General features: G+C 42.7%; 1 protein-coding gene across 3 annotated transcripts in view; it reads right to left on the bottom strand.

Annotated features, from left to right (window-relative positions):
- trmo (tRNA methyltransferase O) overlaps window positions 1–10,639 on the bottom strand; it is a 10,976-nt gene extending 337 nt beyond the window's left edge. The window contains exons 1-8 of one of the 3 annotated variants that reach the window (XM_053232707.1): window positions 10,083–10,639; window positions 8,877–9,114; window positions 5,338–6,648; window positions 4,924–5,111; window positions 3,877–4,051; window positions 2,902–3,059; window positions 1,143–1,670; window positions 1–197 (exon numbers count right to left, since the gene is read on the bottom strand). The exon at window positions 1–197 is cut by the window's left edge and continues 337 nt beyond it. In XM_053232707.1, the coding sequence (XP_053088682.1) occupies window positions 1–197; window positions 1,143–1,670; window positions 2,902–3,059; window positions 3,877–4,051; window positions 4,924–5,111; window positions 5,338–5,426 (1,335 nt within the window). In that variant the 5' untranslated portion in view covers window positions 5,427–6,648; window positions 8,877–9,114; window positions 10,083–10,639. Of the gene's footprint in view, window positions 198–1,142; window positions 1,671–2,901; window positions 3,060–3,876; window positions 4,052–4,923; window positions 5,112–5,337; window positions 6,649–8,192; window positions 8,284–8,876; window positions 9,115–10,082 lie in introns of those variants that run through there. The other 2 variants (XM_053232706.1, XM_053232708.1) reach the window with 2 other exon arrangements.
- Between the last annotated feature and the right edge of the window lie 1,861 nt (window positions 10,640–12,500).

Below are 12,500 nucleotides of genomic sequence, written 5' to 3'. Positions count from 1 at the left end.
CCGAACGCGCAGCACTTCAGCGAATCCGTCCCCGAACCAGCAGGTGATGTGAGCCGTGTCCAGACTGAAGAAGAAAAGGCGATCGCTGCAGCGGTTCCTCCGGTACACTGATCTCGGATCAGCTGATAAAACTCCCCGGATGGCGGCGGCTGCTTCCTCTGGACCATTTAAAAACTGGAACTTCGGCCTTCCTGTGTCTGATTAAACACACAAGAGCACACGAGAGGATTTCACGTTCACTACAGGGTTTACAGTCCGCTCTGAAAGTATTAGAACAGCAAGGCCAATGCTTTTGTTTTTGCTCTACACTGAAGACATTTGGGTTTGAGATGAAAAGATGAACATGAGACGATAGATCAGAATTTCAGCTTTCATTTCCTGATATTTACATCTAGACGTGTTGAACAACTCAGAACATGGCACCTTTTGTTTTAACACACACATTTTTCAAGTGATAAAAATACAGGAACATGTGACTGACAGGTGTTTCTTGTTGCCCAGGTGTGTCCTGTTAGATTGATTGTTTAAACATTTAATAGCTCTGTATGTGTACTCTTGGTTTGAGCTCTGGGTTTCACCTGTGAAGACTGCGTTTGTTGTTAAACAGGATAAACCAACATGAAGACCAGAGAGCTGTCTATGGGAGAAAAGCAAGCCATTTTGAAGCCGAGAAAAGAGAGAAAATCAAACAACTGAACGAAGCGGCACTACAAGCATGTAAATATATAAACATCAGGAAATGAAAGCTGAAATTCCCGCCATATACTGATGCAAAACTCTTAATAATGACTGATTATTAGAAAATAAAAAAAAACTGACATTCTTTTTTCTTTTTTTTAAAAAAACTAAAGTAAATAAGTGAGCCATTTAACAAAAAAACATACTTATAGAGCTAATGTTAATGTAAACATCAGTTTATATAGAAGCTCATTAAGAGTCTTAAAATAAATTTTAGGATAAAAATATACGTTAGACTGAGTGTTCTCAGTTTTTTGGGCCTTTTAACATTTTAAATAGACTTTACATTATTTGTGGAATTTATGTAACATTCTGATGTTTTGTCTGTAAGTATTTGAAAGGTGTTATATAAATCATTATGATGATGATGATGAAGTGATGAAGGTATAGCAGGAGTGTGAGACCTGAGCAGTGAGGAGGCAGGAAGTCGGCGAGTTGTCTCTCTGCAGTAGGAGTGAATCTCACACTCAGAGTGTGTACTGGAGGTTTTCTGATCCAGGAAGCGACGCTGCTGTTCGACTCACACGCCTCCTCTTCCTCCTCCTCCTCCTCTTCCGCTGCTGCTGGTGTGTCAGTGTGTTTATCTTCAGCCCTGCTCTGAGAACACAGCGCCCCCTGCAGGAGAACCTCCCTCACCTCCTCCAGCACACCGCTAACATCACGTCCTGCTGAAACCTCGGCAGCTTCACCGAGCTTCTCACCAGCTTCCAGCCGAGAGGAGGAGGCGCGCGAGTTCTCCAAACCCTCTGCTTCTGCAGGTTCTACTTCCTCCAGGGCGTCAGGTGTGTCAGAGGGCACTTCCTGTTGGTGCTGCGGCTCTGCAGTCAGCGTGGTGTGTGTGACGGGAGAGTCGTACTCGGGAATATAGGGTTTAATATCGAGCACAGGAGTGCCGGAGATCAGATCCACACCTGACAGGTGCAGAACATCACCTGGAGAACAGCAGAGTACAGACATGAGGGGAGGGAAGAGAACAGAGTGGAGGAGGCGTGGCCTCTGATCTCTCTATCTGTCAGTCACAGTGAAGGAGGCGTGGCCTCTGATCTCTCTATCTGTCAGTCACAGTGAAGGAGGCGTGGCCTCTGATCTCTCTATCTGTCAGTCACAGTTAAAGAGGCATCTGACCCGCTGTAGTGTCCTGATCCGCTGTAGTGTGTGTTCTGACCCGCTGTAGTGTGTGTTCTGACCCGCTGTAGTGTCCTGACCCGCTGTAGTGTGTGTTCTGACCCGCTGTAGTGTCCTGACCCGCTGTAGTGTGTGTTCTGACCCGCTGTAGTGTGTGTTCTGACCCGCTGTTGTGTGTGTTCTGACCCGCTGTTGTGTGTGTTCTGACCCGCTGTAGTGTCCTGACCCGCTGTAGTGTGTGTCCTGACCCGCTGTAGTGTGTGTTCTGACCCGCTGTAGTGTCCTGACCCGCTGTAGTGTGTGTTCTGACCCGCTGTAGTGTCCTGACCCGCTGTAGTGTGTGTTCTGACCCGCTGTAGTGTGTGTCCTGACCCGCTGTAGTGTGTGTTCTGACCCGCTGTAGTGTCCTGACCCGCTGTAGTGTGTGTTCTGACCCGCTGTAGTGTCCTGACCCGCTGTAGTGTGTGTCCTGACCCGCTGTAGTGTGTGTTCTGACCCGCTGTAGTGTGTGTTCTGACCCGCTGTAGTGTCCTGACCCGCTGTAGTGTCCTGACCCGCTGTAGTGTGTGTTCTGACCCGCTGTAGTGTCCTGACCCGCTGTAGTGTGTGTTCTGACCCGCTGTAGTGTCCTGACCCGCTGTAGTGTGTGTTCTGACCCGCTGTAGTGTGTGTTCTGACCCGCTGTAGTGTCCTGACCCGCTGTAGTGTGTGTTCTGACCCGCTGTAGTGTGTGTCCTGACCCGCTGTAGTGTGTGTTCTGACCCGCTGTAGTGTCCTGACCCGCTGTAGTGTGTGTCCTGACCCGCTGTAGTGTGTGTTCTGACCCGCTGTAGTGTCCTGACCCGCTGTAGTGTGTGTTCTGACCCGCTGTAGTGTGTGTTCTGACCCGCTGTAGTGTGTGTCCTGTCCCGCTGTAGTGTGTGTCCTGACCCGCTGTAGTGTGTGTCCTGACCCGCTGTAGTGTGTGTTCTGACCCGCTGTAGTGTGTGTTCTGACCCGCTGTAGTGAGTCCTGACCCGCTGTAGTGTGTGTTCTGACCTGTGATAGAGTCCAGTTTAGCGAGTGTGAGGCCGATGGCGTTGGGTCGGTGAGGGCTGCGTGTGGAATAAACTCCCACTTTCTCTCCGTTCAGACGAGGAGGCTTCACTTTAGCTTTATAGCTCATGTGTCCGTTCTTATGGAAGAGAAAGATGAGCCTGAGAAGAGAAAAGAACGAGTGCAGGAGGAAAAGAGGAACAGATGAAAGAATGGAGTGTGGTGTAGTCTTTACAGAATTTATAACAACCCAACGTTCACATCATAAAAACACTCATCCGCCTTCACTTCATCAGCACTGAGGATTATGATTATTAAATAATTCATATTTATGCTGTATATATTCAATATCTGGACTGTTATCTAAATTAATCCTTAACTGGATCTTTAACTGATTCCTGAGTCACGTGTTTAATGAGATCCTGGATTCCTGAACTGATGTCTTAAACGATTCCCAAATGAATCTGAACTTGATTCCTGAATCAAATCCTGAGTTCCCGTTGGCTCCTGAATGAACCGCGCTGTTCGTGTGTCCTGGTGTGTGTTAGATCACTGCGTCCTGCTCCTGCAGATGATTCATGAGTGATTTGTTTCTTTTTAAACACCTTAACTGAAACCTGAACTGAATCTTAAACCGAATCCCGAAATGAATCTTAGAATCAGATCCTGGATTCTTGAATTGGTTCTTAAATGACTCCTAAATGAATCCTGAAGTAATTTCTGAACTGAATTCTGAATTTTAAAACCTTTCTATTTGGGTCATTAAACATGGCTTGATTGCTAAACACACACACACACACACACACACACACAAAGACAGCGTTCCCAGTGTGTGTGTTCAGGATTTCAGCTAAAATGTGACTCACTACATGAGCATGTCAGTTATGAGAAATTAGGTGTCAAATGGTTCACAATAGAAAATGCCTCCTAATCAATCAAATCCAACTCCCAAACACACACACACACACACACACACACCAGACGTGGGAGTAGTGCTGCAGGCCGGTGAGAGCGTGTTCAGGGTTGTTGAACACAGAGGACTGGATTTTGAGACGAGCGCGAGACGAGCTGCAGACGGTCGGCTGTCTCGGCGTGCCGTTCTTCCGAGCAAAACAGGAAGTGATGAAGCCGATGGGGACGGTGCGGATATGACCTGAGGAAAGAGGAAAAGAAAAGAAGAGATGCAACATTAACAAATTGTGAAGAGTAAAACTAACTGAAGAGCTAGCGAGCAAGCGGCCTCGTTAACAAGCTCCACTGAATCACGAATCAACTCCTGGCTTCCAAAACTGTGTGTATGCACCAGACACGGGTTAACACACTTACACCGATTCAGGGGAAACTGTGAACATGTGATCTGCTCCAGTTTTCCCTCCTGTGACAGAGAGATGGTGTCCTAGTCCCTACTCCACACTGCAACAGTCAAGTGCTGCCACCTAGTGGCCACGTCCTGATCTACAACAGCAATCATGATTACAGTAATCCAGAAAATATCAACAGGCCATTACTGTTATCAGGTTTAACTACATCACTGTGTACTGGTGTGTGTGTGTGTGTGTGAGTGTGTGTGAGTGAGTGTGTGTGTTAGATCAGTATTTCCCGCTTTGTAATTTTCCCTTCTTTACACTTGTAAAGCTCGAGTCAATAACGATTCACTCAGTTTGAACGAGTGAATCAAAGTGAAGAAAGATTTTGATGCACTATGATGTAGGTTTCTTGGATGAATGATATCACGCTGTCTCATATCACTCACCTGCTTCAGATAACTAACTAAACTAACTAACACTTGCTAAAAAGTTCCACTTGCTGTCTCTTGGGTAGTGTTACACTAGCTAGCTAGGTAAACGTAACCATGGCAACAACTTCTGTCCATCAGTTCCTCCACATGTTCCTCAGTCAGAGAGACAGATCTCATGAAAAACAGAATTATGGGATCGTCTTCACTGAAATGGAACGTTACGGCGAGACACAGGGGATGTGACCGTATTGGAATAAAGTGTAATAATCTCAGTGTATTGTGTAAACCTTTCTCTAACGACAGCTCCGTCCCCGCTGCACTCTGAGAGGAGGAGGAGGAGGATGACAATGAGGATGATGATGATGATGATGGATTCTTCGTCATCATCTGCTTTTTATCGAGAACCTCCTTCAGCATGGAGTGCAGAGACGCCATGTGTTTCCTGTGGGCTCGAACTGAACTCTCCACATACTGCCTAAAAACATAAAAACATAACACACATCATCACAGATTCTCCCATCATGCATCACTGCTCATGTCTCTTTATTACAGCTCTAGATCATGATAATATCTGCTCATTAAACAGAAGAGGAGGGGTGCCAATACTTTGTGCCCAGCCACAGATGGACTAAACACCTCCAGAGTGACCTGTGTGGTGGGTGGAGCTTATATGCGTTAGCAGTTGTGCTAGTGACACATACCTGAGGTTCTTCATCTCTTTTCTCATGACTGAAACTTGCTGTTTTAGCCACTGCACATGTTCTGAACAGCTGCACGTCCCTGCTGACATCTTACACGAAATTTAATCCTTTTTTTTTTTCAAATAAAGACACAGATTTCAACTACAGAAACGTTTTAATCACGTAAACCCAAAATTAATCTCAAATTAACACTGTATGTCTGAATTCATCAGGTTTCCGTCAGCACTCGTGTTATTTGTTCACTTCCGCATTCTGATAAAGCCCCGCCCTCCTGCTCTAGGATTGGATAGTAAGGATCCCGCCTCATATGTCAGGATTGGTTTGTTGTATCCCGCCTCCTGGACTAGGATTGGCTAATATTTTCCCGCCTTCTGCGCTATGCTTGGCTAGTTCATATTCAAACATCGCCCGCTGATTGGATAGTTCTAATCTGGTTATCCAATCACAACGCAAGGAGGCGGGCTTTATCTAAAAAAAAAAAAAAAAAACAATGGACAAGTGATGGCTAACGCTTCTTTCCCCGTGTTAATATTTTATGGTATTTAAATCACTTATTGTTAAAATAAATGCCTAAAACAAAACACTTGTTTAAAAAAGCACAGAACAAAACGTTAGTCATCGGTTATTCATCCGTTTACAGAAAATTCCCGCCTTCTCCCGAGTTCATATTCAAACTCAGTCCGCTGATTGGATAGTTTCGATCCAACTAGCCAATCATAGCGCAGGAGGCGGGATTTAGTGCTTAGCGCTTTAGCTTTTTTTTTCAAAAAAATAACCGTTTTTGTTGACAGTTTGTATAAATACCACACAAATATTGTAAATTAAAACCGTATTTTTTTTTTAAATCTATTATGTTTTACAAGCTGTCCCGCCATATTTTTAAATGATTTGTTATTAAATCAACGTCCAGAACAACAGAAGTACAAATTCACTGTTTCTCTTTTATTTAAAATGATTCATTTTGCAAAAAGTCTGAAGAAAACGACATCACAATGTAATAGTCATATTAATAAATATACATTTGTTCCTGATTCAAATTACACATAGGTTGCGAACACTCTGATGAGTTATTGGTCCCTTTTTTTTGGTCTAATTTCTCATATACACACTTGAAATTAAAAAAAAAAAAAAAACAATAAAAAGTTAACCAGTGAAATACAATGTGATTGTGGTAATGCTATAATATCTGGGACTGGTCAGGGATCAGTTAGATAAGGTTTCCAGGTATCGAGTCAGGCGACGCTAACACTGTATCTGAGAACGCTTTACTCTGTTCAGCGGCGTCGATGGCTGACGGCTCCGCAACACCACCTGCAACGAGACAAAGTGCATGTTTTTCATATGTATCTTTAAAAAGAATTGGGATCAATATAATGTAAAGCAATTGCTGATGGCTAAGAGTACTAACAGCCCACTGAAACATTTACGTTTCTTCACAGACACCTTGATCTGACTGAAGATGTCCAGTTCCACCTCAGAGCTGAACTTCTGAGGGTTGAAACCTATAAACCTGGCTCGAACACATTTAATAAGAAGCTAAAGCGTAGTGGATTTATAAGAACGGGTGCTGTTTAAGACCTTGATCGATTACAAGTTTGTCTTGAGGCACTGCTTTGGCTTTGTCATCTTGCTCATCAGGGCCGAGATCTTCAATCAGAACCTCCTGAAGAAGAGCTTCACTGCTGGGCTTCACCTCTGGAGTCACATCAGGAGCAGGAAGAGGGATAGGGACGGAAAGCGCAGCAGGAAGATCCAGAGCAGGAGCTGACGCTTGGGCAGGAATGGCGGCAGAATCCAGCGTGGAAACGGGAGCAGGATGTGGAGCGGTAACCACCTCCTCCGCTTGGCCGGGTGAATCTTCAACTTCTGTCGATTCAAGCTGTTGTTCCTTCACAGGGACGTTCTTTCTTGGTCTGCCTTTCTTCTTCGGAACATTGTTTGTCTCTCTCTTCGCTCGTTTGCTGCTCTGAGCTCTGCAGGGTTTCAAAAAAGAGATCTCATTGGAGTTCACTTGACTAAAACATGAAGAAGTATTCATGCTGTGTACAATATGCAGAGCAAAACACTTACAGCTGGGTGCAAAAGTCAAATAGTTTATTTTATTAGCCAATCAAAACATTGTGTACTGCTAATCAGAATACTATACTGCTCTCAGCCAATGAGAACACACTGTACTGCTCTCAGCCAATGAGAACACACTGTACTGCTCTCAGCCAATCAAAACACACCGTACTGCTCTCAGCCAATCAGAACACACCGTACTGCTCTCAGCCAATCAGAACACACCGTACTGCTCTCAGCCAATGAGAACACACTGTGCTGTTAATCAGAATACTATACTGCTCTCAGCCAATGAGAACATACCATGCTGCTCGCAGCCAATCAGAGCACACTGTACTGATCTTAGCCAATGAGAACACAATGTACTGCTCTCAGCCAATGAGAACACATTGTACTGCTCTCAGCCAATCAGAACACATTGTACTGCTCTCAGCCAATGAGAACACATTGTACTGCTCTCAGCCAATCAGAACACATTGTACTGCTCTCAGCCAATCAGAACACATTGTACTGCTCTCAGCCAATCAGAACACACCGTACTGCTCTCTGGATTTTTGACTTGATTGCGGTGTTTATGTAAAATAATGCACATTTGCCAAATCAGCTAAAAAAGCTGTAAAAGTTCTTTGCACATCCTGATTTTCTAGTTTTCTAGTTTTCTGTGCGAATCACGTGACTTTAAAGCAGCAGATGAAATAAGAATAAAATGGGTGAGACATGCTGAGTGTGTGACGTTTGCAGTGGCGCTACGATGCTAATGAACCCACGCTACACTGCACAGGCACTAAATTTACCCATAAACCCACTGGTTAGTTGCTCGCTCTTCCGCTTCGGCTTTCCTCTTCCTCAGCAGATCTCGATCCCGGAGCCGCCGTCCAGTCCCTCCTGGAAAAATATCCCACATTCCTTTGGTTTGCTGCTCGATCATGGTAACAGATTCACTAATGAATTCAATATTAGCAAAGAAAAGCAGATCTCTAGCATGAGAATTAATAAGCTAATTAGCAGTTAGCATAAAATTGGCACTACATTAACTGTAAAGCCTGACAGAGGACTTGGTTATTTATCACATCTGTGTGTTCTAGCATTTAGGACAGAGCCTTAAAATGGCTGACTTTCTAATAACTGCATTAAGTAGGTGTAAAATTTAGCGTTTGATGAGCAGCTTGAAGATTAGCGCTTATAATGAGAGTCAGTCAGGGCAGGTTGCAGATTTTATACAACAATATTAAAAAAAATGTAATGTTTTTGTGTGAAAGTGTGTTGAGAGATGATTCTGTTACAGAAACGACTGCAGTTAGTAAGCATTAACAGAACACAAACACCAGGAGCTCTTTCACAACATCAAACAGAAGTGACAGCGACAGGGTCATTTACTGCCGTTAATAAAAAGAAACCAGGAGGAAGATCCTCACAATCGCTTGAATGTGCTGCGTCCACTTTTAAAAAGAGGCTGGTGATTGAAGTGAAATTCCTACCTTGGTCATCATCAGGGACTTTCACTTCGACAGGAACTTTCTCCTCCAGCGTCTCCTCCATTTTGTCGCTCGATCAAACGCATAAAGTGCAAGTGGAAGACGGGCGGGTGAAGAAAAGCGCTGTGGCTCCTGCCCCTGAGAGAAGAGTTATCAGGCTAAACATTAACGCTGAGCTGGGAGAGTTCGTGCAACGCCACTCTTATCTTATTTGCAAAGGAGGAGGACTTGGCACAGAACCCTGAAAAAAAAAAGCGGGTCATGCTGTTGGCATTGATGGCAATGAAATAGTGTTTGCGTGTGTGTGTGTGTGTTTGTGTGTGTGTGTGTGGGTGTGTGTGTGTGTGAGAGAGAGAGAAATGGAATTCCCTGTAACTAATCTTTTGTTTTTCGTGTTTCTTTATCTAACAGTGTTAGTAAAAACAGACGGGAGCTGAACGTGTGATGATATATCTCGTTACTTCAATAGCAGTGCTGTTATCATTACTCTGTGTAAGGAATAAAACACTTCAGCTTGTGCTCTTATAGGAAACTATTCCACATGAATTTGGAATAACTGACAGTATAACAAACTGTTTTAAACTCTCCAATAATAATTGCCCCCCCTGGAAGCCCCGCCCCCTTCCCCTCCATCTCCTGACTCGATTTTCCCGCTTGACAGATGCACTGATGCAGCGACACAATAAACGAAGGATGTTTTGAGTTCATTAATGTGAAATGGAATCTATCAGAGTTATCATGAGGTATTATAAAAAACGATAACGTGTTATAACGAGCGCATTAATATAGACCTGTGATTTACAGCTGCACTACTGTCAGAGAAAACTAATCAACACCTTCTGACCAATCACAATCCAGAACTCAGCAGTGCTCTGGGATAACCTGGTATAAATAAAGATTACCTGCTTTTTACAGAGGTTTAAATCAGAGAACTCTGGAGCCCACAAGAACATGTCTCCTGTCTTCTAAAGGCCCTCAGGTCCATATTTCCACAAGCTACAAGCTATCTATCTTGAGGTCTACACTCTTCTGCTCCCACTTTCTTGAGGCCCACAGACTCCTAGTTCCTGCCTGAGTCCTACAAGCTCCTAATACTGACATCTACAATCTCCTGCTCCTTTCCTAAACCTACTATTCCTACATTCATGATGCCTACAAACACATGTATCACTTCTATCATCCTGAGGTCTAAAAGTTCATACTCCTTACCTACAAACTCTACAAGCTCCTACTCCTGCAACCCTGAGGTCCATCAGCTCCTACTCCTGTTCTGAAGTCCACCAGCTCCTACTCCTGTTCTGAGGTCCACCAGCTCCTACTCCTGCAACCCTGAGGTCCACCAGCTCCTACTCCTGCAACCTTGAGGTCTACCAGCTCCTACTCCTGTTCGGAGGTCCACCAGCTCCTACTCCTTTTCTGAAGTCCACCAGCTCCTACTTCTGTTCTGAGGTCCATCAGCTCCTACTTCTGTTCTGAGGTCCATCAGCTCCTACTCCTGTTCGGAGGTCTACAGGCTCCAGTTCTCATCCTGAGGCCCACAAGCCCATACTTCTACCTTTCTGGGATCTACAAGCTACTCCTTGCTACTCCTTGACTGACCTCTGCCTGCTGAGGAACGCCTGACCAAACTATCTCAGTACTAAAGGCACTTGATGAGCTCGTACCATCTTTATACATTTAAAAAATAATTTAAGATAGAGTTACTCTAAAAGCTAGTTAAAGGAACATCACTTACACCTTTCCAGGTAAAAGATATCTTTTAGTCAGTACCTTCATATTATATATATATATATATATATATATATATATATATATGTATATATGAGTTACTATTAGAAATATATATACACATACAGTTCTGTGTAAAAGTCTTAGGCAAAGAAACGCTGTAGAGTAAAGACGCCTTCAAAAATAATGAAATTAAATGTTTTTACATTTAAAAAATCCTATAAAGAGCAGTAAACAGTAATAAATGAAATAAAGTCAATATTTAATGTGACGATCCTTCACTTTAAATAAATAAAGCAGTATCTGAGGTGCAGTGTGTGCAGTTTTATAAGGAAATGAGCTGGAAGTGTTACTGAGCATCTTGCAGAAGCAGCCACAGTTCTTCTGGAGACTTTGACTGTCGACTCGCTTCTTATTTCTGCAGCGAAACCCAGCAGCCTTCATTATGTTTTTATCTGAAAAGTGTCTCTTATGGAATCTGCTGCTTTCTTTACTGACATACAAACATTTTTCTGTAACATTTCATTTTGTTTCTGGAAAACTAATGTTTGGAATCTAAAATGTTTTTGTACTGAATCAATAATGTAGAAGTCAGAAAATAAACATCTATAACAAAGTTTGTACTAAAAAAAACAATAGGGTGCCAAGACTTTTGCACAGTACTGTATATATATATATATATATATATATATATATATATATATATATATATATATATATCCACTGGGATTCTTAAACTGTCTGATGTAAAAGGACTTGTGATTACAGTGCTGGCCAGAGAAACAGGTTGGTTGGTTCTCCCTGAGTTCTTTTGGGTTCTACCTGCTGGGCTACAGCGAGCTGACGCTACTGCATTACTGCACTGCATCAGTCTTTAAAACATTCTTCATTCATGCTTTTAGTTACAACTACAAAATTCAGAACATGTGCATGTGAACTTATGTGGAAAAACATAGACTCTTAGAAAAAAGGTCAAGTCTAGAACTCTTGGTGGAAACGTCAGAAAGAGTTGCAAACTAGCATCTTTTTCATTAAGCCAAGAACCCTTAACTGTGAAGAACCCCTTTTTTAAGAGTGTAGTGGACAGGGTGTGGTTTTCAGACTCATGCTCTCTCTCTCTCTCTCTCTCTCTCTCTCTCTCTCTCTCTCTCTTTGTCTCAGTCTGTCTCTTATCTCCTGTCCTCCGTCTCTGGGCGTGTCTCAATCTTCACGCTGCACACTACAGCCACTGAACTTCCACGCTATGCTCTTTAATTTATCACACACTCTGGACAGACACTTCCCTGGACTTTATAACGACTCAAGTCCAAACAAACTGCTGTTACTGCATTAATTACTTTTTATCTTACACACACACACACACACACACACACACACACAGACACACACACACACGAAAAAGAAAAACACCAAGGGAATACACGGCAAAATGTAAATGTATAAAAATGCCAACATGACATTAAATTAATTTGTTTTATCTGTTGTTTGGTCTGGATCAACTGAAAAATAAAAGTTTTAATGACTTAAAATACATTAAAAAAAAAAAACCAAATTATTTGAATGTCTAAGTATAAAAGTCTATATATAATTATTATGTAATTATTATTATGTATAATTTATGTCGTTTTTAAATAATTATAAAATAAAATAATTTTAATTAATTGAATTGATAGCTATTATCACTGAGAGGGAGCTGCAGGACTGATAGAGCAACACACACACACACACACACACACACACACACACACACACACTTGGACAATGTGACAGCAGCTGAAATGTGAAGATGATTAATATTAGTCGCCCTCTGGTGGCTGACTGCAGTATATCTTTAATTTATGTATAGAAGCAGATTTAATTTTACATTTAATTTACACGCCTTATACACGGTGTATGGCT

The sequence above is a fragment of the Pangasianodon hypophthalmus genome, chromosome 3, assembly GCF_027358585.1.
Source record: "Pangasianodon hypophthalmus isolate fPanHyp1 chromosome 3, fPanHyp1.pri, whole genome shotgun sequence".
Taxonomy (NCBI): domain Eukaryota; kingdom Metazoa; phylum Chordata; class Actinopteri; order Siluriformes; family Pangasiidae; genus Pangasianodon; species Pangasianodon hypophthalmus.
This window is presented reverse-complemented; position numbering and strand designations above follow the sequence as displayed.